We start from the raw sequence: 26144 nt of genomic DNA on the forward strand, positions 1-26144 counted from the left end.
CTTGCTATCAGGAACAGTGTTGCTGTGAACATTCCAGTACAAGTACTAGTATTTGTTTGAGTCAGATTTGTTGGGTCATATGCTAATTCTGTGTTTAACCTTTTTTTTAAACAACCATACTTTCTACAGGAGCTCAACCATTTTGCATTACCAACAGCAATGTACAAGGGTTACAGTTTCTCCACATTCTGCTAGCACTTGTTATTTTTGTGATTATAGCCAACCTCATGCGGTTATGATTTTAATTTTTCTAATGACTAATGATGTGGAGCATCTTTTCCTGTGCTTGTTGTCCATTTGTATATCTTCAGAGAATTGTTGAAGTCTATTCAAGTCCACCTATTTTTTAAATTGGGTTGTTGTTATCTTAAGTTGTAGGAATTCTTCATATATTCCGGATACCATTTACTATTGCATTTCCCCGTATTTCTGAAATTGTGTCAAAGTACACACTTAAAAGGGAAAATAAATGGTAACTAACCCTGTGATCTTTTTATCTCTCCCTTATAGTCCTTTGACCATGCCCAGTACAAGAATGGTTTTTACTTTTTTAAATGGTTGAAAACCTGAAGTATTTACTTTGAAAAAAATTAGAATGTTCAAAGTAGGTTCAGAAAAAAATGGTTGAAAAATTTCAAAAGAATAATATTTCATGACACTTGAAAGTTATATGAAATTCAAATTTCAGTGTTTATAAATGAAGTTTTATTGGAACATAGCCATGATCATTCATTTATGTATTTTTTCTGGCTGCTTTTACACTAAAATAGCAGAATTGAGTAGTTGTAGAATTTTCTGTGTGGCCTGCAAAGCCTGAACTATATAATATATCTGGCTCTTTACAGAAAAGACTTGCCTGGCACATAGATGTCTAATAAATATTTTTTGAATGAATGAATCTTAACCTATACCACCACAGAAGACTCTTAATTGGAAATCTTTCAACAATCCAGTTCTTGAAAATTTGAGCTTAATTGGCTACTAAACAAAAAAAATCCCTCTATGAGTTTTTGGCAGTACATTTTCATTGGCCTCCGTTCATCCTGTAAATATTGAGAATTGATGATGAAATACCAGGGAATTTGTAATTCTTGGGATAGTATCAGGTAAGATAGCTGTATTGTACAAGTTTTACTAGTGTTAGTTTGAAAAAGACTATAGCAACAGTGGAGTATACATCCCGTTTTTATTCTCTGTTGTAAAAAAATAAAAAAGATAGTTTGTTTCAAAGCTATTTGTTTTTTTCCCTTTCCCATTAGCTTTATATCACTAAAGGTACCTGCTTATTAATAAAGAGAGTAATTTCAATTACATTTTGATATTTTAGCCTACTTAATTTTGGATAAGAGGCTATATTAACACAAAGTTTTATTCTTCTATATTTCATTCACCTAATGATGTTTTTGTTGAATTTGTACTTGAAAAACAGTGTGAATACTAATATATTAGTAATTTCCTATAAATGTCTAACTTAAAAAAAGATTGTAAATTGGACAGACATAAATCTTTTTATATAAAGATAACTTTATAGTGTGCCAGTCTAGTTTTTCTACATTTGAAAACTAAATTGGTTGCATCTGTAAGAGCTGTTAATAGAGGTCTCATAATAGATCTCCACCCCAGAGGTACAGTGTACCTCATACTCATAGCCTTGCAAATAGTTCTTTTATGTTAGGCTTTCAGCAATGGAAATAAAATGGGTAATACAGATTGTGCTTTACAGTGCAAGAGCAATGCTTTGCAGATCTTTGCCTTGGCCTGGTGTTTCCAAATTTCATTAATAGGCAAGGGTTTCCATGTTATGGTGGGCATGTAGCTCCTGACTTGTGTCTTTGCCTTCCTGCCTTCTCTGTGCTGGGTTAAGCAGTCAAAGGGATCTTACTTTTTATAAGCATTGTCTCTTCTGAAAGGTATGAATAAGCTTATACAAGATTTTACTTTTAATAAAAACTAAAGATACTGCCCTAGCTGGTTTGGCTCAATGAATAAACCATCGGCCTGCAGACTGAAGGGACTTCGATTCCGGCCAAGGGCACATGGCCGGGTTGCGAGCTTGCCCAGTAAAGGGCGTGCAGGAGGCAGCCGATCAATGATTCTCTCTCATCATTGATGTTTCTATCTTTCTCTCCGTTTCCCTTCCTCTCTGAAATCAATAAAGAAATGTATTAAAAAACAAACAAACTAAAGATACTGTTGCCTGAATTTATTTTATTTCTCTTGTTTTAATTGTGAAAATATTGGATACTTAACACTCTATTACATTTTCCTGGCAGGCATTTCTCTATAGGAGTAACCTGTAAGAATCAGTAAGTATCTGTTTGCTTAAAGGATTATTGTTCACAATGATTAATCTATTTATATCTAATTGCAATGAACTCCTATTCATTCATTCATTCTGCAAATATTTATCGAGTACCTACTGTGTGCCAAGTATTACTTTAGACATGGGGATATAGCACTTACACTTATAGAATTTACAGTCTATGGAGAGAATCAGACATATAAAATATATGTAATTTCATGTAGTAAAAAGTGCTATAAAGAATACTATCTAATAAAAGAGTAATATGCAAATTGACCGTACCTCTGCTATACCCACAAGCCATGCCCACCAGCCAATCAGGAGTGAGTATGCAAATTAACCCAACCAAGATGGCTGCAGCCACAGCGAGAGCAGGAGGCTTGGGTTTCCCCGGCAATGGAGGAAGCAAAGCTTTCCGCCTGCCCTGGCCTGCCTTGCCCTCCGCTTAAGGCTACAAAGTTTCAATTATAGAAGATAAATAAATCCCAACAAAAAAGGTGGCAGCCACAGAGCTGGAGAGAGCAGGAGGCTTGAGTTGCCCCGGCGATGGAGGAAGCCACGTTTCCGCAGCCCTGGCCTGCCTTGGCCTCCACTTAAGGCTACAAAGTTTCAATTATAGAAGATAAATAAGTCCCAACAAAAATGGCTGTAGCCACGGAGCAAGCAGGAGTCTTGTCTCTGCTCAAGGCTACAAAGTTCAATTATAGAAGATAAATAAATCTCAGATACCAGGGCCTCCACTTGGGTCTCCGGGGGGCGTGGCCAGCCTGAAAACCACCATAGGCCCCTCACCCAGGCCGCCCAATGCCCCAAGGGAACCCCCACCCTGATCCGGGATACCCTTCAGGGCAAACCAGACGGCCCCCACCTGTGCACCAGGCCTCTATCCTATCTAATAAAAGAATAATATGCAAATTGTCACTCCAACAAACAAGGTGGCTGCCCCCATGTGGTCAAAGATGACTGCCCCCATGTGGACACAAGATGGCCACCACAAGATGGCCAGCAGGGGAGGGGAGTTGGGAGGGGCCAGGTCTGCAAGGGAGGGCAGTTGTGGGCAATCAGTCCAGCAGGGGAGCGCAGTTGGGAGGGACCAGGCCTGCAAGAGAGGGCAGTTTGGGGTGATCAAGCCTGCAGGGGAGGACAGTTAGGAGTGACCAGGCTGGCAGAGGAGGGAAGTTGGGGGCGACTGGGCCTGCAGGGAAGGACAGTTGGGGGGACCCAGGCCTGCAGGGGAGAGCAGTTGGAGGTGACCAGGCCTGCAGGGGAGGGCAGTTAGGGGTGATCAGGCCTGCAGGGGAGGGGAATTAGGGGTGACCAGGCCTGCAGGGGAGGGCAGTTAGGGGTGACCAGGCCTGCAGGGGAGGGTAGTTAGGGGCAAACAGGCTGGCAGGGGAGCAGTTAGGCATCAATCAGGCTGGCAGGGGAGTGGTTAGGGGGTGATCAAGCTGGCAGGCAGAAGCGGTTAGGGGCAATCAGGAAGGCAGGCAGGCAGGCAAGCAGTTGGGGGCCAGCAGTCCTGGATTGTGAGAGGGATGTCCGACTGCCCGTTTACCCGATCCTACCTGGACAGTCAGACATCTCTCGAGGGGTCCCAGATTGGAGACGATGCAAGCTGGGCTGAGGGACACACACCCCCGTGCACAAATTTTGTGCACTGGGCCTCTAGTAATAAAATAGTAGAGAAAAGAAATTGGTTGGGGAAATGCTAAGTCAGTAAGGGGAGGGCCCTCTGATAAGATGTCACTTGAGCAGAGACAGGAACAGCATAAGGAAAAAAGCCATGGTCAGATGTTGGGGAAGGGAGTTTTTGGTTAGAGGGAAAAGTATCCCAATGTCCCTTCTTATTGCACTTCATTCTTCTTTATAATACTTATCTTCATTGGACAGCAGCTGTTTATATATACATGTGTTTCTATACACATACACAATCTGTATTTATTGACTCTTTTCCCTACTAGAATCATGCACTAAACTTAGCATTTCAAAGGAATGAATGAACAAATGTGAAGGCCCTGAATTGGGTATGTTCTTGCCGTGCTCAGGAAATTGCAAGGAGCTCAGTATTGCTGGTGCATAGTAAAGGAGAGGGAAAATGGGAGGAAATAAGTTGGGAAAGGAATGGAGGGGCCAGATCACATAGGGCCTTGTAAACTTTGGTAATTAGCACTTTGGAATTTATTCTAAGTATGATGGGAAACTGTGGTAGGTTTTTGAATGAGAGTAATAGTGTCCAACAGATTTTTAAAGTATTGTTGGCTTCTGATTGGGCATAATGATTACTAGTTGTATAAAATGATTTGGGTCAAAAGATAACTATAAATGAACATTTAAAAATCTTATGCATATTATTTATAAGAGTAAAGTTAGTATATAGAGTGACCAGTTTATAGCAAGTGATAGGTATACTTTTTGTCAACTTTATTGAAGTACAATTTATATACAACAAAACTTGCCAATTTTAAGTGAGAGTGTAATGAGTTTTGACAAATGTATATAATCATGTTACCACCAATACAGTCATGATGCATATAACATTTAATCACCCCCAAAATTCCCTCATATGCCTATCAGCCATTGATTCCCTTTTCTCACTGGCCCCTGGTAACCACTCTGCTTTTTATAATAATTTGGCCTTTTCTAGAATTTGATATAAATGAAATCATACAATATGTGGTCTTTTGTGACTGGCTTCTTTTACTTAGTGTAATGATTTTGAAATTCATCCACATTGTTGGGTATATTAGTTAGAATTTTGTTCCCTTTAATCCTGAGTAGTGTTTCATTATATTGTTACATCACAATTCGTTTATCTGTATACCAGTTGATGGGCATTTGGATTGTTTCCAATGTTTGGCTGTTCTGATTAAAACTGATAGGAGCATTTGAATACAAGTCTTTTTTTAAAAAAATATATTTTATTAATTTTTTACAGAGAGAAAGGGAGAGGGATAAAGAGTTAGAAACATCGATGAGAGAGAAACATCGATCAGCTGCTTCCTGCACACTCCCTACTGGGTGTGTGCCCGCAACCAAGATACATGCCCTTGACCAGAATCGAACCTGGGACCCTTGAGTCCGCAGGCCAACGCTCTATCCACTGAGCCAAACCGGTTAGGGCATGAATACAAGTCTTTATGCATAGAAATATACGTTCATTTTTCTTAGATAAATATTTAGGAGTACAATTGGTGGATCTATGGTAAGTGTATGCTTAACTTTAAAGAAAACTGTCAAACTCTTTGCCATTTTCATTCTCACCATCAGTGTAGGCTGAAGTTCCTTCACATTCTTGCCAATACTCAGTATTGTCAGTCTTTTTAATTTTAGCTGTTTTAGTGGTTATGTAGTAGTATCTTGTGATAATAATTTGCATATCCCTAATGACTAGTGGTATTATACATCTTTTCATGTGTTATTTGCAATCTGTACATAAAATTGCCCATTAAAAACTTTGGATTTTTTGCTTTAATGAATTGTATGGACTTTTAATATATATGTATATATTCTGGATACAAGTCCTTTATGTTTTGTTAAAATTTTCTTCTAGGCTGTGGATTGATTTTTTTAAAATAAACTTTTTATTTTAGAACAGTTTTAGACTTATAGAAAAATTGAGAAGATAGTGAAACCAAAATTGTTTTGAGTCTGAAAAAATTGAAGAATGAAGTCGCAGACAAAAACGACTAACGGAATCGAAGTTTATTGGGAGAAGCCAGTCCTGGAAAAGGTGTAACTGGAACAGACTCGTGTCCAGAGCTTTCTTTTCATGTTATAGTCAGGAGTAGTTTAGCATCCAGGCTAATTAAAATCTACTGGTCCATGTGGGAAGGCCCACATGGCCATAAGCCACGTGGGCACAGGGGATGTCCTCCCCCACAACAGGAATTTCAGGTATCCATTGTGTGCTGCCGTGGGAGAGAAAGGGATAGAGGGTGTGCTTTTTTTGGTATATATGCTTGCCTCACTGCCTTGTGATTGGTTATCTGCACGCTGTCTGTCTTAGTATTATCCATACATTTTAAAGCTCATGTCCCCCACACATGCCCTTCCTTCCCAGTCCAGTTGGGGTGCCTTAATAACTCCTAGTTGGGTTCCGATTCTATTTCCCTGCCCCATGGTCCTAATTCCTGACTACGTAGCTTCCTTTTGTCTCCTAAATAGTACAGAGAATTCCCATGTACCTAACACCTAATTTCCTGTTATTAACATTTTACATTAGTATGTAAATTGTTCATAATTAATGAATCTATATTGACACATTAGTATTAAAGTCCATTCTTTATTCAGATTTCCTTAGTTTTTACCTAATGTATAAGTCTTTTTTTTTGTTCCAAAGTGTTTTTCATCTTAGATTATTTTATTTTTCATTTCTAGAAGTTCAGTTTATTTATTTATTTATTTATTTATTTATTTATTTATTTATTTATTTTTTAAATTTCTTTATTGATTAAGGTGTCACACATTTGTCCTCATCCCCCCACTCCCATCCCACACCCCTCCCCATGGATGCCCCAACCCCCTGTTGAACCCAACCATTGGTTAGGCTCTTATGCATGTACACAAGACCTTTGGTTGATCTCTCCCTTCTCCCCCCACCCTCCCCTATACTCCCTCTGAGGCCCGATAGTCCGATCGGTGCCTCCTTGTTTCTGGTTCTGTTCTTGTTCATCAGTCCATGTTGTTCATCATTTCCCCTAGATGAGCGAAATCATGTGTCACTAGAGATATACTTATAAGAATTGAATGTGCGACGAGCAATAATAGTTATGCTGACAGGCAAATGAATCAGTCTGTAGTGAGTTTCTTTCTGGACCAACAGTTCTTTTGAGACCCAATATCAATGTCCACCAGTTCCTTATGAGTACATGTCGGCACTGACCCCTCAGCTCTGGATGGTGGACAAATGGTGGTAATGCAGGTCTGACTCCCTCTGGTTTGGTCTCGGCCGGACCCAGGGGCACGGCTTCACCCGGATCCAGGGGCCCACGGCCTCACCCGGACCCGGGGCTAGGCTCACCCGGATCCAGGGGCCCACGGCCTCACCCGGACCCGGGGCCAGGCTCACCCGGATCCTGGGGCCCACGGCCTCACCCGGACCCGGGGCCAGGCTCACCCGGATCCAGGGGCCCACGGCCTCACCCGGACCCGGGGCCAGGCTCACCCGGATCCAGGGGCCCACGGCCTCACCCGGACCCGGGGCCAGGCTCACCCGGATCCAGGGGCCCACGGCCTCACCCGGACCCGGGGCCAGGCTCACCCGGATCCAGGGGCCCACGGCCTCACCCGGACCCGGGGCCAGGCTCACCCGGATCCAGGGGCCCCAGTTTATTTTTTTAATACCTTTTCTTTCCTCCTTATCTTTATTTTTTCTTATACCTCCTTAAATATGTAGAGTATGATCATATGAAAACTAGTTTAACATTGTTAGCTAACATTGTAATTGTTTGCTAATTCTATCTGTGTCATTTCTGAGTCTCTCTTCATTGTTTGATCATTCTGGTTATGGGCCATATGTTTCTGATTATTTGCATGTCTCATTATCTTTGGTTTTATACTAAAATAAAGGCCCAGCACACGAAATCGTGCGTGGGTAAGGTCCTGAGGCCTAGCCTGCGATCAGGGCCATCTTCCGCCGGCTCACCAGTCCCCAGTCCCGCCCTACCGCTGCCCACCCTGGTTCCCCATGGTTCCCCGTTTGCCATCTAGCAATAGGAGCCTGCGGGCTGGGGGGTGCGGGGAACCGAGAGGTGGTCAGTGTACCTCATAGTGACTGGTCAAGCAGTCATTCTGCTCGTTATGCCGTTATGGTCGCTGGGCTTTTATTATATCGGATATTGTGAATCTTATATTTTGGGGAGTTGGATATTGTAGTATTTCTTCAAATATTGTTGGACTTTGATCTAGGACACGGTTGTTAATTTAAATCACTTCAATCCTTTTGAGGCCTTGCTTTAAATTCTTGTTAGTGCAGTTTTAGAGTAGCCTTCTTTTGGGCCCAACTCTTGAGGCATTACCTCCTAAGACTTTTCTGATACCCTCATTCTGGCTGATGGGACCATGACCTATTCTCACCTCTGTGTGAGCTCCAGAAATTATTCAGCTTATTAAAGTGCTGTAGATGTTCTTTCCTTGACCTTGTTAGTTTTCTTACAAGTATAATACTTTATTTAAAGACTAAGGGTCTCTGGAGCTCTCACCATGTAGCTTTCTTTTCTTTGTACCCTGTACTGCATATTCTAGTGTTCCTGGCCTCCTTGAACTCATAATGGTCTCCTCAGCTCTAGAAGAATATTGGCTCATTTTTGGGTTCCTCCTTCCTGTGCTATGGCCTAGAAAGTATCTCTAGGAATTAAGTTGAGGTGTTTGATTTGTGTCTCTTCTCACATGATCAGAGTCCTGTGCTAGCAATTGAATGAAGTCCGTTTGTCTCATATATTTTGTCTGATTTTCTAGTTAGGAGAACAAATATGATCCTTATTATGCCTTTAGTGTCAGAAGTAGGTTTAGTAGACATACCTTGAAGTAATAAATATATTTTGAAGTAGAAGAAATGTTTTCGAAAAAAATTGCTTCTAAGATATTCAATTTTCTTGCATACTTTTTCCTTATGTTTTATAAAAATGTCAAATTTAAACCATCATGCAAGAGCCATTTTCAGAATAACTTAGTTCAGCTTGTGATTTCTAATTGGATATTATGTTGAATTTAATTTTTAGAGCTAATTAGCTGATATATCCTATTTCAAAGATTGTTGAGATAGTGTATATAGTGTGATATTGTTTGTATATTTTAGGAATTATTAAATATGGATGCTTCACATTTTTCTCACATTTCAACTCCTTTATTATATACTTTGAAGATATACATGATTAGGCAAAAGAGGTTATATAGATAGAATTAAAAAGACCTTTGGTAATTTACTAGGTGTACCAGTTAATAATGCGGATTTTTTTCAATAGATGCAGTTACACATATGTTGATATATATGCGATTTGATATGAATGCTATTTTGTTGTATTGACAACAAGCTTCAAAACTTCATATGTCAAATTTTCTGAAGGTGTTGACATCATAGATATTTTTATGCTTAAAAATGTCTAATTTCAGCCCTAACCGGTTTGGCTCAGTGGATAGAGCGTTGGCCTACGGACTGAAGGGTCCCAGGTTATATTCCGGTCAAGGGCATGTACCTTGGTTGCGGGCACATCCTCAGTAGGGGGTGTGGAGGAGGCAGCTGACCGATGTTTCTCTCTCATTGATGTTTATAACTCTATTCCTCTCCCTTCCTCTCTGTAAAAAATCAATAAAATATATTTTTAAAAAATTGTCGAATTTCGTGCCAAAAATAGCATTTGCAGGAAGTTTTAATTCATTACTTTATTTTGAAGAAAAAGTTATCGTATACTTTGGGAAGCTTATGGTGAACATGTTCCATCTCATGATACTTGTGAACGCTGGTTTAAATGCTTTAAAAGTGATGATTTCGATGTGAAAGACAAAGAACGTCCAGGTCAACTGGAAAAGTTTGAGGACCAACAATGACAAGCATTATTGGATGAAGATGCGTGTCAAACTCAAAAACAACTTGCAGAAAGATTAAACATTGCTCAGCAAACAATTTTCGATAGTTTACAAGCAATCGGGAAGATTTTAAAGGAAGGAAAATGGGTGCCACATCAAATGAACAAAAGACAAATGGAAAACCAAAAAGTCATCAGTAAAATGTTGCTTCAACGGCACGAAAGAAAGTCTTTTTTTTGCATTGAATTGTGACTGGCGATAAAAAGTGGATTTATTTTGAGAATCCCAAATGCACAAAATCGTGTTGATCCAGGTCAACCATCAACATTGACTGCAAGGCCAAATTGCTTCGGAAAGAAGACAATGCTCTGCGTTTGGTGGGATCAGGAAGGTGTGGTGTATTATGAGCTTCTAAAACTAGGTGAAACCATTAATACTGATCGCTATCGACAACAAATAATCAATTTGAACCACGCTTTGATTGTGAAATGACCAGAATGTGCCAGAAGACACGGCAAAGTGATTTTGCTTCATGATAATGCATCATCACACACTTCAAAACCAGTTAAAGACACGTTAAAAGATCTTGCCTGGGAAGTATTAACCCACCCACCGTATTCACCAGACCTTGCTCCTTCAGATTACCACTTGTTCTGATCGATGGCACACACACTTTCTGAGCAGCATTTCAAAACATACGAAGAAGTGGAAAATTGGGTCTCTGAATGAAATGGTTTGCCTCAAAACAAGAAAAGTTCTATTGGGATGGTATCCACAAATTACCTGAAAGATAGGGAAAATGTGTAGCTAGCAATGGACATTACTTTGAATAAAGCACTTTTGATGTTTCTCTTGAAATAATCGTGTTTTCTTTGATTACAAAATCTGCATTATTAACCGTTATACCTACGTAGTACTTTGCTTACAATCTCTGTTATATGCCTATAGAGGCTTCTGATCTGGATTTTTGTCCTTTTCAAAATATGAAATAATCCAGGCAAGAATTTAGTCTTCATCTGTTTTAAACCATAATTTTCCTTTAGTTGTGATCTCTTTCCCGAGATTTATAACTGATTTAGCTGGAAATATTCACTTGGGAAGCTTTATTAGAAGTCATTATGCCTAGTTATGCACACTCTTCCCTCCATCTTATAAAATGCCTTTTCTTACTAATGATTTTATTTTATTTGTCTCTGAAATTTGTAAGTTCTGATTATTTCATCTTCCTTTCTGTTCTCCCTGCTATCATTCCATACCAAGTCTCCTCCCTTTCTTTTTCATACAATATATGCATATCAGTTTATATTTCTTTGACCAATATACTCATCTTGTCTTTTATATAGAAAGCTTATTGGCTTCTCAATGTTTTCCCAAATAACTCCAGATTCTCATGAGTGGCATAGGGCAATGTCCATATTTGGCTCCATCCAACCCTTTTTGCTGAGTAGTATCTTCTGTAGTTCTGACACTTTCCCATTGCTTCCATGTTGCTCACCTCATTTCCACCAACTGGAATTTTCTAGCCTCCTGGCTACTATTTGCTTTTGTTTAACATCCTTCTGCTGTTAGCTTCTCTATCTCATAGTGGGCTATTTCCTTTTAAGTACTGAAAATATTGATCATTGGTATCATTCATTTTCTATTTACTTATACAGCCCTCTTGTTATTTTCTACTCTGTTATCTTTTAAAATTCTGTGGACAATTAAATTGTCTAACTGCATTAGGACAAAAATCCTGGTCTCAAATCTCTGACCCCTTTGCCCAAATTATAGGCGTATATTAGGAAGGTTTTAATGTTGTCAGTTTTTCTTAGATTTGGCAGAAATCCAGGAAACTGGGAACATTTGAAGATGACTTGGGGCATTTGGTGATCTTTAGGTTGATCCAAATTGCCCTGGTGACACCAGTCTCACCTCAGAACAGTTAATTTTCTGGATTGACTCCTGATTTCTGGAATGTGAGGGAGAGTTGTTTGTATGTTATGTTGGAGTAGGCCCTTCATTTATGCAGTGATTCTCTAAGTGTCAATCTAATGTCTTTCCCCTCCTCTCCCCTCCTCTTTGTAAAAAATGGAGTCTTTTGGGACTTTGTCACTATGACATTTATTTTTATTGTAAGATTTTATATTATTAGCTTTTTCACATATTCTCTTGTTGGAGATCATGTGATATGGTCTTCATATAACAAGACTAGTGGTATATATTTTTTTAAAAACTGAATTCACTGTGTTAGAAAAACAAGGTAGTGGGTTTTTTTGTAACTTTATTGAATTTTTAAACTTTATTTTATCGTTGACACTATTACAAATGTCCCCATTCCGTGCCTCCCCAACCCTCCACCTGCCTTTTGCCCAGCTCCAGCACCCCCTTCCCTCTGACCATCATTGCACTGTTGTCTGTGTCTATGTGTCTATTTATGTATAAGTTTTGTGTAGACAATTCATTTCTCTTGGATACATACCTAGAAGTAGAATTGGTGGGTCAAGTGGTAACTCTAACTTTTTGAGGAACTTCCAGATGTTTTCCAAAGTGGCTAAGCCATTTTACATTCCTACCAGCAATGTATGAGCATTCTAGTTTCTTCATATCCTTGCCAACACATCTGTCTTTGTGTTTCTTTTTGATGTTATTGTAAGTGGAATTGTGGGTGTGAATAGTATTTTATTATGGTTTTGATGTGCCTTTCACTGATGACTAATGTTGTCAAGCATCTTTTTATGTGCTTATTGGCTATTTACATAGCTTCTTTGGAGAAATGTCTGTTTACATCTTTTGCCCATTTAAAACTTCAGATATCTCTTTATCTTAGAGTTGTAGACTTTTAAAAATATATCCTGGATACAAATATCTTATGAGATAAATGATTTGGAGTTTTTTCCACCTTCTTTATGGTGTACTTTGAAACACGAAGTTGTTAATGTTGATAGTCCAGTTTACTTAATTTTTCCTTTGTTTCTTGTGCTTTTGGTGCCATGTAACATTTGCTCTTTATTTTCTTTGAAGGATTTTATAGTTTTAGCTCTTTCATTTAGGTCTTTGATCTCTTTGATTTAATTTTTGTATATGGTGTGAGATAGTCTAACTTCATTCTCTTGCATATGGATATCTAGTTATCTGAGCACCATTTATGGAGAAAACTATCCTTTATTGAATTGTTGTGGTATCCTGTTGAATTGACCATAAATGGGAGGCTTGTGTCTGGGCTCTCAGTTCTATTGCATCGATCTATCTGTTTATCCTTAGTGGTATGTCTGTATCATAACTGTCTTGATTACTGTAGTTATGTAGCAAGTTATAAAATCTAGCAGTTTGTTAGCCCTCCCGTTTTGTTTTTCTTCTTAAGATTGCTTTGCCTATTCTGAATCTCTTGCATTTCCATATGAATTTTAGGATTAGTTTGTCAATTTCTGCAAATAATAAAGGCTGCTGGGATTTGATAAGGGATTGTTGATTCAGATCCATTTGGGGACTATTACATCTTCAAGATATTAAGCCTTCTTGTCTATGTACATGGCTGTCCTTCCATTCGCTTAGGTTTTCATTTTTTTTTAATCCTCATCTGAGGATATATTTATATTGGTTTTTAGAGAGAGGAAGGGACAGAGAGAGAGAGAGAGAAGAACATTGATGTGAGAAAGAAACATCAATCCATTGCTTGCTGTACTTGCCACGACCAGGGATTGAACCCGCAACCTAGGTATGTGCCCTGACCAGGAATTGAACCCACAATTTTTTGGTGAATGGGGCACTCCAACTAACTAAGCCATCCACCAAGGCAGGTCTTTAATTTTTTTCAACATGTTGTGTAGTTCTTAGTTTATAGGTCTTATACTTCTTTTGTTAAATTTATTCATAAATATTCTTTTTGTTGTTATTAAGTGGAATTGTTAATTTCATTTTTGGATTTTTCATTTCTAGTGTGTAGAAATAAAATTGAGTTTTGTATGTTGATCTTATATCTTGCAGCCTTGTTGAACTCGTTTATCAGTTCTAATAGTTTTTTTAGTGGAGTCCTGAGAATTTTTTTGTATACAAGATCATGTCCTCTTCAAATAGAGGTAGATAACATTACTTCTTCCATTCCAATATAGATTCTCTTTATTTCTTTTCTTTTTTTTTTGCTTAGAGTCCTGTCCAGAATATCCGGTATATGTAATATTGAATAGAAGTGGTGAGAGTGAACATTGTTGTACTGTATGTATTGTTCCTGATCTTAGGGGAAAGCATTCTGTCTTTCACTATTAATTATGCTGTTAGTGCTCCAGTTTTTGTAGGTATCCTTTATTATAGTAAGGAAGTTCCCTTCTATTTTTACTTTGTTGAATGGTTTGTTTTTTCATGAAAGGATGTTGGATTTTGTCAAATTCTTTTTCTGTGTTGAGATGATCATGGTGTTTTGTTTTTGGTTTTTGTTCCTTTATTAACATGGTGAATTATATTGATATTAAACCAAACTTGCTTTCTGGGACCCCTCTTTTTCATGGTATATAATCCTTTTATGTTTTGTTGCAATTGGTTTGCTAGTATTTCCTTGAGGATTTTTGGTGACAATATTCATAAGGTATATTGGTCTGTAGTTTTCTTTCCTTATGAGGTATTTGTTTTGTTTTGTAATCACAGTAGTATTGCTATCATGTAATGAGTCGGGAAGCGTTCTTTCCCTTTTTAGTTCATGGAACAGTTTATGAAGGATTGATATTAAATCTTCAAGACTAAAGGTATTGTAATTTTTGTTTTTATCTTTTAGGATTCTCCTTTTACAAATGCAGGAATGGGATCTAATCTAAATCTCCTGGGTGAAATTGAATGTGATGCCAGCATAATGGATGGAAAATCCTTAAATTTTGGAGCTGTTGGAGCACTGAGTGGTATGTGGACACTGTAACACACTATCTCTGTTCTTTATAAAATATGAATATTACCATTCCATGGCATCTAAAGACCTACTCCAGTTTTTTCCACCATTCTTAATTGGAATAGTGTTGAAAACAAACTTTTAAAAATTTCTTACTAAATTTAAGACATGAAATTTTAGCTGTATATAGTCTTTGTTAGAGTTTGATCATTCTCCATCCCCTCGAGATTATAGACATTTCAAATGTATTAGCATATTCTCTTAATTTTATAATGATTGGAAATCATAATTTTATAATTACTTGAAATAATCTATTTTTGTTGTTAAAAAATTCAAATGACATACAAGCATACCTAGGAAATATTGTGGGTTCTGTTCCAGACCACCTCTATAATGTGAATATCCCAAAAATGTATCACATGAAGCTTTTGGTTTCCTAGTGCATATTAGAGTTTAAAAAAAAAATAGGTCCCCTTGGAATTTCTATACACGCAATTATATCACCTGTGAATCATGGCAGTTTTGCTTTTTTCTTTCCAACGTTTAAATGTTTATTTTTTTCTTGCATTATTATACTGGCTATGACATCGAGGACAATGTTGAATATAAGTGGTAATAGTGTACATCCTTGCTTTTTTCTTGATTTTAGAGCGAGAACATTAAATATTTCACCATTTTTGTATGCTGCTAGTAGGATTTTCATAGATGCTCTTTATCATATTGAGAAAGTTCCCTTCTAATCTTAGATTGCTGATAGTTTTTATTATAAATGGGTATTGAATATCATTAAGTGCTATTCTGCACCTACTGAGATATGAAATTTCTCCTTTATTTTGTTAAAGGAAATTTATGTTCCCTTCTTGGCATAAAATCTTCTTGGTCATAAGTTTTTATTTTTTATATTTTGCTGATGTTCAAGATTTTTGACATTTATGTTCGCATAATAGGCTTTAATTTTTCTTTCTTATAATATTCTTTTCAGGTTTTGGAATCATGGTATGGCTGGCCTCATAAAATGAGCTAAGGATTTTTTTCTTTCTGATCTTTGAAAGAGTTTGTGTATGATTGGAATGATTTCTTTTTAATTGTTTGGAGGAATTCATTAGTTATTCTAAATTAGTAGTAGAGTTTTTGTGGGAAGTTTTTAAAAAAGGGATCCAATTTCTTTAACAGTTATGAGACTATATTTTCTTTTTCTCCTGTGTGTTTTTCAAGGAATTTGTCTTTCTTTTATAAGTGTTCAAATTTCTTATTCTAAAGACTTTTTTGTTAGTTTTCATTATTTATTTCTAGTCTTTAATTTCACTGTGGTCTGAAAACATACGCTATAAGATTCTAAGCCCTTAAAGCCTTTTGAGACTTGCTTTATGGCCCAGATTATGATGTGTTTTTGATAAATGGTCCATGTGAACTTGAAAAGAGTATGTATCTTATAGTTGTTGGGTACATGTTCTACATGTCATGTCTATTTGATTATTCATTTATTCCAATATACTATATTCTTTCTGATTTGTGTGATAGGTAAGAAATGGTATTTCAGTTAGTTTTTATTTTCTTTTATTGTAAAATTTTATTGGTATTTAATGAAGTTTCACATGTTTAAAGGCCATTTACATTTTTCTGTGAACTGTTTATACCTCTTGTGTGGCTTGCCTTGTAAAAACTCTATAATGTGCTTTATCGCATTGGAATTTAAAATTTTTATTTGTCAAACTTATTTCTCTTTTGTGGCTTTTGTATTTTGCATTTGTAAGGTTTCTCTCATAATTATGAGTTTGGTCACCTATAGTTTTTGCTAATATGTGTATAATATATTTTTATTTAACTCTTAAATAGATTATTTATTTTTCTGAAATGATCAACACATTGTCCCTACATAATTTATTGAATAACAACAGTAATAATTACCATTTATTAAATAACTATTGCATAATATACATTTTTCTCCAGTAGTTTATACAGTATATATTAAATCATTTAGTTCTCATAATAACATGAGGTCAGTACTTTTTCCCCTATTTTTCAGATGAGAAAACTGAGACACAGGACAGGTTTAGTAATTTGTCCATGGCAGTGGTCGGCAAACTCATTAGTCAACAGAGCCAAATATCAACAGTACAACAATTGAAATTTCTTTTGAGAGCCAGATTTTTTAAACTTAAACTTCTTCTAACGCCACTGCTTCAAAATAGACTCGCCCAGGCCGTGGTATTTTGTGGAAGAGCCACACTCAAGGGGCCAAAGAGCCGCATGTGGCTTGCGAGCTGCAGTTTGCCGACCACGGGTCCATTGTTCCTGTATCAGTCTGGGTTCAACTAGGAGACAGAAACCACCCAGTAGTATAACAGGAGAGGTTTAATATAAAGAATTATTAAATAGTGATAAGAGAGTAACTATATGAAGATGGAAAGAAAACTCAAAGTGTATTCTAGGGCAGAAGAATACTGAAGTAGGGATTAACTTGGAAGGGAATTCAGACCTTGTTGTAGAAGGTATGGTTGCAGCCCACTGTCAGGCAGAGAAGTTGCTGGGGTACCCAGGCCATTGTCACTGTGAGAACAGGAACAATCTTGCGTGGCCCAGGTGAGCTTGGCCTGGTAGGTGGGCACACAGAAGTCAGGAAGCCATGGTAACTAAACCTCTGTTGCACAGGATAGCAATTGGGCTTTTGGTTCATTAGACAGTCAACCAGGTGGAGCATTTTGCCATGTGTGCCTGTCAGGCTGAGGAGAAGATGGGGGGATCAGTGACTTGAGCTGGGTGCAGTCCTATTCTTTCTGGGGCTGTCAGCTATGCTGCCATGGCCTGATCAAGAGCTGGGGAAAACATGTGGTGGCCAAATGCTGGAGAAAACTGTACCCTGCAGTCACTTAGCACTGGAGACTACCATGTGGGCCAAATAGTGGAGAAAAACTGATATTCTCCAGGAGCTGGATAGCAAGCCACCTTTTCCTCCTGCAGTGTGTCTCCAGTGCCCTCTACTGACAAAGTATATCAGTGTGCCAGCTGGCAAAGGAAACATTTAAAGGGCCCTTTTCCATTTTTACAGATCAGGCAACAAAGGATGAATTTGTAGCTGAGAACCAATAAATTGATAGGGTACAGTAGTAAAATAGTCAGATCCCCAGCAATCTATGTGTTCTTTCTGCCTGTCATATGTACCCTATCTATGCCCTACTCATTTGAAAACTATCTGTATCACATATTAAATATCCAAATTCATGTGTGTCTGTGTCTAAAGTTTAGCTTTATTCTATTCAATTGATATATTTGTCTATTTTGTACTCAAACCACACTCTTTTCATTAGAATAGTTTTTAATGAAAATGATCTTATTGGGTGAAGTCTTAACTTTTTTTCAAAGTTTTCTCTTTCTAATGAATTTAAGAGTCAGCTTGGCATACTTCAGAAATTTTTTGAAATCTTGAATTAATAGATTTGAATTTATAAGTTACTTTGGTAATTGATAATGTCTACAATATTGAATCATTTATCCAGAAATATATTTAAGAGCTCAGAGACCTGAGCTTTTCCATCCTTTGGTATTTTATACATTTTTTTGTGTGACAGTTTTTTTAAATGTCAATATGGTGGTCTTAATTGTAATTTTTATAGCCGCTTTATATCCCACTGCTGATTTTTTATTTGCATTAGTAGTGTCCTGAGAGGCATCATAGCTTAGTGGTTAAGGGCATGGTCTCTGGCATTAGCTGCCTCTGTTAAAATCTCAGCACTAATCTTGGGCAGGTGAGTTAACCTTCTGTGAAAATGTTTCCTCAGTAATGAGATAGGGTTCATAAGAGTATTTATGTGGAAGACTGAAGGGATCAATTAAGTAATCTGATTACATTTAAGGGATTGGCACTGGGCCTGACACATCCTATCTAATAAAGAGGGAATATGCTAATTGACCATCACTCCATCACAAAGATGGCTGCACCCACAACTGAGGCCAAGTTCCCATAAGGAGTCTTAACAAGCAATCAGCAGGGACCTGAGGCTACACCCTCCCCCGCCCCCGTGGGGCTTGACAGGCGACCTCAGGCCACGCCCCCCACCTTGCAGGGCTTGACAGGGGACCTCAGGCCACGCCCTCCACCCCGGCACCAGGCCGGGGGACCTCAGACTGCACCCCCCGCCCGGTGGGGCTTCACATTGGACCTCAGGCCGTGCCCCTGCCCCATCACCGGGCCAGGAGACCTGAGGCTGCACCCCCTGCCTGGATGGCCTTGACAGGGGACCTCAGGCCGTGCCCCCTACCCAGTGGGGCTTTACGGGGACCTCAAGGTGCACCCCCAGTGCTGGGTCGGGGGAACTCAGGCCGCACCCCACCCAGCGGGGCTTGGCGGGGATACCTGAGGCTGTGACAGGGGACCTCAGGCCATGCCCCCCACCCAGTGGGGCTTGACAGGGGATCTCAGGCCATGTCCCCCACCTGGTGGGGCTTGATGGAGGACCTCAAGGCACGCCCCCTGCCCCGGTCTGGGCTGGGGGACTTCAGGCCACGTCCCCTGTCCTAGCACTGGGCCAGGGGACCTGAGGCTATGCCCCCTACCCGGCAGGGCTTGACAAGGGTGGGATTGGCTGGGTCTGGATCTAGCCCAATCGGGGGTGGGGGGTGGGGGGTGGGGGGTCGGCCGGGTCTGGGTCTCACGCAATTTTGAGGTGCATGTGGGTGGGTGGGGACTTGACTCTGGGTCCTGTGATGTGCCCCAGACTCTGACAGGAGGAAGGTTTTCATATACATTTTACTAATTTTCTGTCATCTCTGACACTTCTATTATAGAGAAAGGGCAAATAGCAACATTAAATTATTTCCTCTAATTAATCCTCTTTTAATGTGCACGAATTTCGTGCACCGGGTCACTAGTATTAGATACTAAGTTACTGTCACTGTCTTCTGTCCTTATCATTATTGTCATATTTGTCGTTGTCATTGTCATCCTGATATAATGCTTTCACACTAATACTTACTGCCGTCATTCTTCCCAGATAAGTGCCCATTTTTCACTTTTCACATTCTGTTTTCCCTCCTGGAAACAATCTGAACCATACTTTAGGTTACAATCTGAACTATACTTTAGATAACAATCTTGTATATACTTGGTCTATTCTCCCTACCCTTACTTAGTTTGAAGGACTTCCTCTATATTCAGTCCTTCTTACAGGTGAGATTTTAAATATTTGGCCATTAATTTTCCTCCTCAATTAAATTTGAAGCTGTTTGTAATCATGCTTATTTTTTTATTTTTAAAATATTTTTATTGATTTTGAGAGAGAGGGAGAGAGAAAGAGAAACATTGATGTGAGGGCACAAAATCAGTTGGCTGCCTCCTGCAGGCCCCCCATCAGTACCAAGCCCACAACCCGGCTATGTGCCCAGACGGGAAACGGAACTGGCAACCTTTTGGTGCATGGGACGATGTCCAACCATCAAGCCAAGCCGGCCAGGGCATTTCTTTAGAGGAAATATATGGTTTTGATTGTAGATGTCACATTTTCAGTTTATTTTTCTATTCTATTATTCTGAAATCTATTAAAAAGGAACCGAATTTAAATATGTATTACTTCAAATTCAGTTTTTGCTGCTGTAGCATATGACAAAACACGAGAAGGTATGTTTTATATTTGTTCTTTTCTGGAATTTACTAGGTATTCATGTATTTGTTGATTTGTTCTGTATTGTTTATGATAATTAAGGGTTTTTATTAGTATATAAAAGAAGAGTTTTCCAAGATATTTAAAACCTGTGTTTGTTGAAATTGCCACAAAACTGAGTGGGAAACTTGAAGACTTTTTTACTTCATTTTCTGCTAATTTTATTTTATAGGAATCAAGAACCCAGTCTCAGTTGCGAACAGACTCTTGTGTGAAGGGCAGAAGGGCAAGCTCTCTGCTGGCCGGATTCCTCCCTGGTAACCGCTTTGTTCTGCCTGACTTTCCCTGGGTCTTTGGTCTTTGGTGCATGCAGTGTTTGAAGGCTATTTTTATCCACAGAAGGTTGATGCTGCCGGTTGTACACTAGTGGTAGCTTGCCTTTGAGTTGAAGACTCACTTTGTTCTGTGATCTTTGTACACTTGATAGAACTCCGGATGGAATAGAATATTGTGGATTAAAGCAGAAAAGAGATCAGAGTTATTTTGGGTTTTGTAGTTGATTATAGGGATGTTTTTGCTGTTACTAAGTACTCAACTGGGGTCTTTTTATTATGAAACTTTAAAAGTATCTTGCACATTCTAGTCCAGAGTCTAAACTAATTGTTAATCTTGAGGAGTTCTTAGAATAAAAGTACTTAATTTTTCTCATCTGCAGAAACACATTGTGACACTAAGATTAGTCAGATCACATCTCTTCTCCAGCATTAACATACACTTCTCATTAAAAACACTTTGAACTTTTCAAATAGTTCTAAGAGTAGAGAGAATGTTGTAAAGAGCCCTCATGAACCTGTCATCCAGCTCCAATAATTAACAATGCTTTTGCTCTTCATCTCTTTCATGCATATCTTTTTTTCTCCTGGCATTTTAAAGCAAATCCTCGACATCCTATTTTACCCTCAAATAGTTCTGTAAATTTGTCTGTTTGCAAAGCATAACCACCATCCTGTTAGCATGCCTAACATTATTAATAAATATGCCTCAATACTGTCTCATACTCAGTATGTGTTCAGCCTGGCTGTGAAGGTTACATTAGTGTTCTGTGTGAAAGTTATTACAGTAGTACTGTAGGAAACACTTTATTTGACTGTTATAATTTTAAGTCATAGAAAATAAATTTATTAATAGTCATAGAAAATAAATTTATTAATTTATTGGAAAAATCTTGAAACCTTTTACCTAAATAAATTAAAGGTATTCCTTTAATCATATACTTCTTAGGTTTTTAATCATGGTATTAGAAAGGTTGATTATACAAAATTTTCAAAGAAATATTAATTTTTAATATTTGTTTTCAATAAAACAAGGGTAAGGGAAAGCAATCTCTAATATGTGTTTCATTATTTCCATCATGTTTAAAAAGTATAAAGTACCGATAAGAAAAAGACAACCAAAATTCTAAAAATTAATAAAAGATACAAATAGACAACTTATAGAAAAGAAAATATTGATGGCATATGAATACATGAAAAGGTGCTCAATCATAATATTAATCAAAGAATTGTGAATTAAAATGATATGATATTTCACCTTATTTAAAGTAGTAAAATTAACTAATAAGACTAATTAGACTAATTATAAGACTAATATCCAGTCTTGTTGAGGGTGTGGAAAAATAGGTTTTTTTGTGTTACTAGTGCTGGTGAGAACATTCGTTGATATAGCTAGTTGAGAGACATTTTTACATTATTGATTAATGTAAAAAATGACAATGCCCTTGCTGTTTGCTCCAGCAATTACACCTTAAGACAGAACACCTTCACATGTACACAGGAAGGCTTGTGCAGCAAAAGAGGGCTACAGCAGTGTGGCTTGTATATAAAACTGTACACAACCTAGATGTCCATCAATGGCTAAGTAAACTATTTTCTGGTTGTATTATTAACTACTCTGCAGCATAAATGAAAGAGAGAAACATTTACATATAGTAACATACATAGATCTCTAAGTTGCTGAATGTGTTCAGTTTAGCTTATGTTTCCTTAAAAAGTTACAAAATAATGTAATGAATACCTGTTTCCTACCACCCAGCTTCAGAAATAAAATATTACCAAAGATTTGAAGCTGAACCCTTTCTAATGGGATCCTTATCCTTCCCTCTGTCTGTCCTGTACCTTTACCCTGACCCCATTTCTGCCCCTACTCCTGCCCCTAGATGATGAACTCCTTTAGCCTTTCCTTATCTTGAATGAAGCTTTTCTCTTTCTAATTTGTTCCTTCATAGTATCACATTACATATTATACTATAACTAGAGGCCCGGTGCACGAAATTCGTGCATGGAGGGGGGTTGTCCCTTAGCCCAGCCTGTACCCTCTCCAATCTGGGACCCCTCAAGGGATGTCCGACTGCCCGTTTAGGCCCGATCAGATCGGGCCTAAACGGGCAGTCGGACATCCCTCTCACAATCCAGGACTGCTGGCTCCCAACTGCTTGCCTGCCTGCCTTCCTGATTGCCCCTAACCGCTTCTGCCTGCCAGCCTGATCACCCCCTAACCACTCTGCTGCCAGCCTGTTTTCCCCCAACTTCCCTCCTCTGCCAGCCTGGTTACCCCTAACTGCCCTCTCCTGCAGGGTTGATCACCTCCAACTGCCCTCCCTTGCAGGCCGGGTGCCTCCCAACTGCCCTTTCCTGCTGGCCATCTTGTGGTGGCCATCTTGTGTCCACATGGGGGCAGCTATATTATGTGTTGCAGTGATGATCAATCTGCATAGTACTCTTTTATTAGATAGGATAGAGGCCTGGTACAGGGGTGGGGGCCAGCTGGTTTGCCCTGAAGGGTGTCCCTGATCAGGGTGGGGTTCCCTTGGGGCGTGGGGCGGCCTGAGTGAGGGGCCTGTGGTAGTTTGCAGGCCGGCCACGCCCCCTGGCAACCCAAGTGGAGGCCTTGGTATTTGGAATTTATTTTCCTTCTACAATTGAAACTTTGTAGCGTGGAGCAGAGCCAAGCCTGGGGCTCCCTCCGAGGCCCTCAGCCATTTGTGTTGGGGTTATAATTGAAACTTTGTTGCCTTAAGCGGGTGGGCCCAGCCAGGGTGTGCGGAAAGCTTTGCTTCCCCTGTTGCCGGCGGCAACCCTGGCCTGCTCTCTCAAGCTCCATTCTGCCGCCATTTGTTTGAATTTGTTTACCTTCTATAATTGAAACTTTGTAACTTGAGTGGAGTCTTAGGCCTGGCAAGGGCAGGCAGAAAGCTTGGCTTCCTCTGTTACCTAGGAAACCTTGCTCTCTGTGGCTGTAGCCATCTTGGTTTGGGTTAATTTGCATACTCGCTCTGATTGGATGGTGGGCGTGGCTTGTGGGTGTGTCGGAGGTATGGTCAACTTGCATATTTGTCTATTATTAGATAGGATTTTCTAAGGATACACACACACACACACACACACGAGACTCGGTGCATGAAATTTGTGCATTCGGGGGGGCGTCCCTCAGCCCGGCCTGCGCCCTTTTGTAGTCTAGGAGTGCTTGGGGGATGTCCGACTGCCGGCTTAGGCCTGCTCCCCATGGGATCTCCTGCTTCCATTCCTCAGGGGGCATCTCTACATCCTTAGGGCTGCCATGGAGGCGGGAGAGGCTCCTGCCACTGCTGCTGCGCTCGCCAGCCATGAGCCCAGCTTCTGGCTGAGCAGCGTTCCCGCTGTGGGAGTGTACTGACCAGAGGGCAGCTCCTGCATCAAGCGTCTGCCCCCTGGTGGTCAGTGCGTATCATAGTGACTGGTCATTTCGCATTTTGGTCGATTTGCATATTAGCCTTTTATTATATAGGACACACACACACACACACACACACACACACACACACACACACAAAAGGTCTGGAAAGTTACCAAACTCACTGTGATTATTTTTGGGAAGTAGGAAGAAGGGAACAAATGAGGTAATTATCAAAAAGGACGTGTAATATTTTTATATTTTCCAAACATAAAATATGTGGGGAAAAAGTGATGGCTATTTTTCTATTAAAATGATGTCATATAGTAATCCTACACTTGTTTGGAACTAGCTATCTGATTTTCTCATGTACATAGTTTTTCTGCTTTGTTCTTTGTTTTCAAATTGTTTTGACTATTTTAGGCATTTTACATTTCCATATGAATTTTAGAATCAGCCTGTCAATTTCTATAAATAGCTGCTGGAGTTTTGATTAGGATTGCAACATATCCATTTACTAAGAATTTCTTTAACTTCTCTGGACAGTGTTTTATAGTTTTCACTGTACAGGTCTTTCAAAGCTTTTATCCAATTTATACTTAAGTACTTCATTCTTTTTAATGCTATGATAAATTGCATATTTTAAAAATGTTAATTTTCAATAGTTTGTTGGCAATATATAAATATATGAATGATTTTTATTATAGTGATGTTCTGTCCTAGGAATTTGCTATACTCATTTGTTCTAGTACCACATTTATAGATTCCATAAAATTTTCTACATGGATAGTCATGTCTTCTCGGGATCTAATTTCACTTCTACTGTTATAATCTGGATTCCTTTAATTAATTTATTTTTCTTTATTACAGTGGGTAGGACCTCTGAAGCAATATAGACTAGAAGTGCGAGAGTGGACATTCTTGCCTTGTTGTGATCTTAGGGAAGTAGCATTTGTTCTTTTACTGTTAAGTCTGATGGTTGCTATAGATTGTTATAGATGTTCTTTTTTATGTTGAGGAAGTCCCCTTCTTTTTTTTTTCTGCTTCTTCATTTATTTTGTGTTTTTTTAAAGATTCATTTTGATAGATATATGTTCATTGCCATTTTGTTCATATTTTTTATTTTTATTTTTCTTCTTATTTTTCTTAAAGAAGACCCTTTAACATTTCATGTAATATTGGTTGTGATGAACTCCTTTAGCCTTTCCTTGTCTGGGAAGCTCTTTATATGTACTTTGGTTCTAAATGATAGTTTTGCTGAATAGAGTAATCTTGGTTATAGGTCTTTGCTTTTCATCACTCTAAATATTTCTTGCCAATTCCTTCTGGCTTGCAAAGTTTCTGTTATGGGAGTTCTCTTCTAGGTAACTAACTGCTTTTTTCTTGCTGCTTTTAAGATTCTCTCTTTTTCTTTAACCTTTGGAATTTTAATTATGATGTGTCTTCATGTGGGCCCCTTTGGGTTCATCTTGTTTGGGACTCTGCACTTTCTGGACTTGTGTGTCTATTTCCTTCACCAGGTTTTGGAAGTTTTCCATCATTATTTTTCAAATAGGTTTTCAGTCTCTTGCTATTTTTCTTCTCCTTCTGGTAACCCAGTGATACGAATGTTAGTATGCTTGATGTTGTCTCAGAGGTTCCTTACACTGTCTTCATTTTTATAGTTTCTTTTTTCTTTTTGCTATTTTGATTGGGTAGTTTTTACTTTCTTATATTTCAAATTGTTGATTTGAGTCTCTGCTTCATCTACTCTACTGTTGATTCACTGTAAATTATTCTTCATTTCAGTTGGTGTATCCTTCATTTCTAACTTTTTTTAAGGTTTCAGTGTCTTTCTTTTTTTATGCTGCTGAAGAACTCTCTCAAGTTCCCCTAAGTTCATTGAGCATCCTTGTAACCAGTGTTTTGAACTCTGTATCTAGTAGATTGCTTGTCTCTATTTTGTTTAGTTTTTTTTTTTTTCTGGAATTTTTTTTTTTTTTTTTTTTCATTTTGGACGTGTTTCTTTGTCTCCTCATTTTGGCAGCCTCCCTGTGTTTGGTTCTGTGTATTAGGTAGAGCTGCTGCATCTCCCAGGCCTAATGTAGTAGGTGTCCTGTAGGGTCCAGTGGCATAACCTCCTCCACCACCCAAGTTGGGCACTCTAGGTATGCCGCCT

The 26144-nt window shown here is 38.8% G+C and overlaps 1 protein-coding gene across 6 annotated transcripts in view; it reads left to right on the forward strand.

The window, feature by feature from the left end:
• The window catches only part of TASP1 (taspase 1), a 249769-nt gene that overhangs the window by 39297 nt on the left and 184328 nt on the right, over positions 1-26144 (forward strand). For all 6 annotated transcript variants that reach the window (XR_013814158.1, XM_079783747.1, XM_079783749.1 and 3 more), the window contains exons 5-6: positions 14574-14694; positions 20511-20595. Coding sequence is in view for 5 of the 6 variants with exons in the window: in XM_079783747.1 (XP_079639873.1) it covers positions 14574-14694; positions 20511-20595 (206 nt within the window). In the remaining variant the exon portion in view is untranslated. The remainder of the gene's footprint in view (positions 1-14573; positions 14695-20510; positions 20596-26144) is intronic.

Source organism: Cnephaeus nilssonii, assembly GCF_951640355.1.
Source record: "Cnephaeus nilssonii genome assembly, chromosome: 11".
Taxonomy (NCBI): domain Eukaryota; kingdom Metazoa; phylum Chordata; class Mammalia; order Chiroptera; family Vespertilionidae; genus Cnephaeus; species Cnephaeus nilssonii.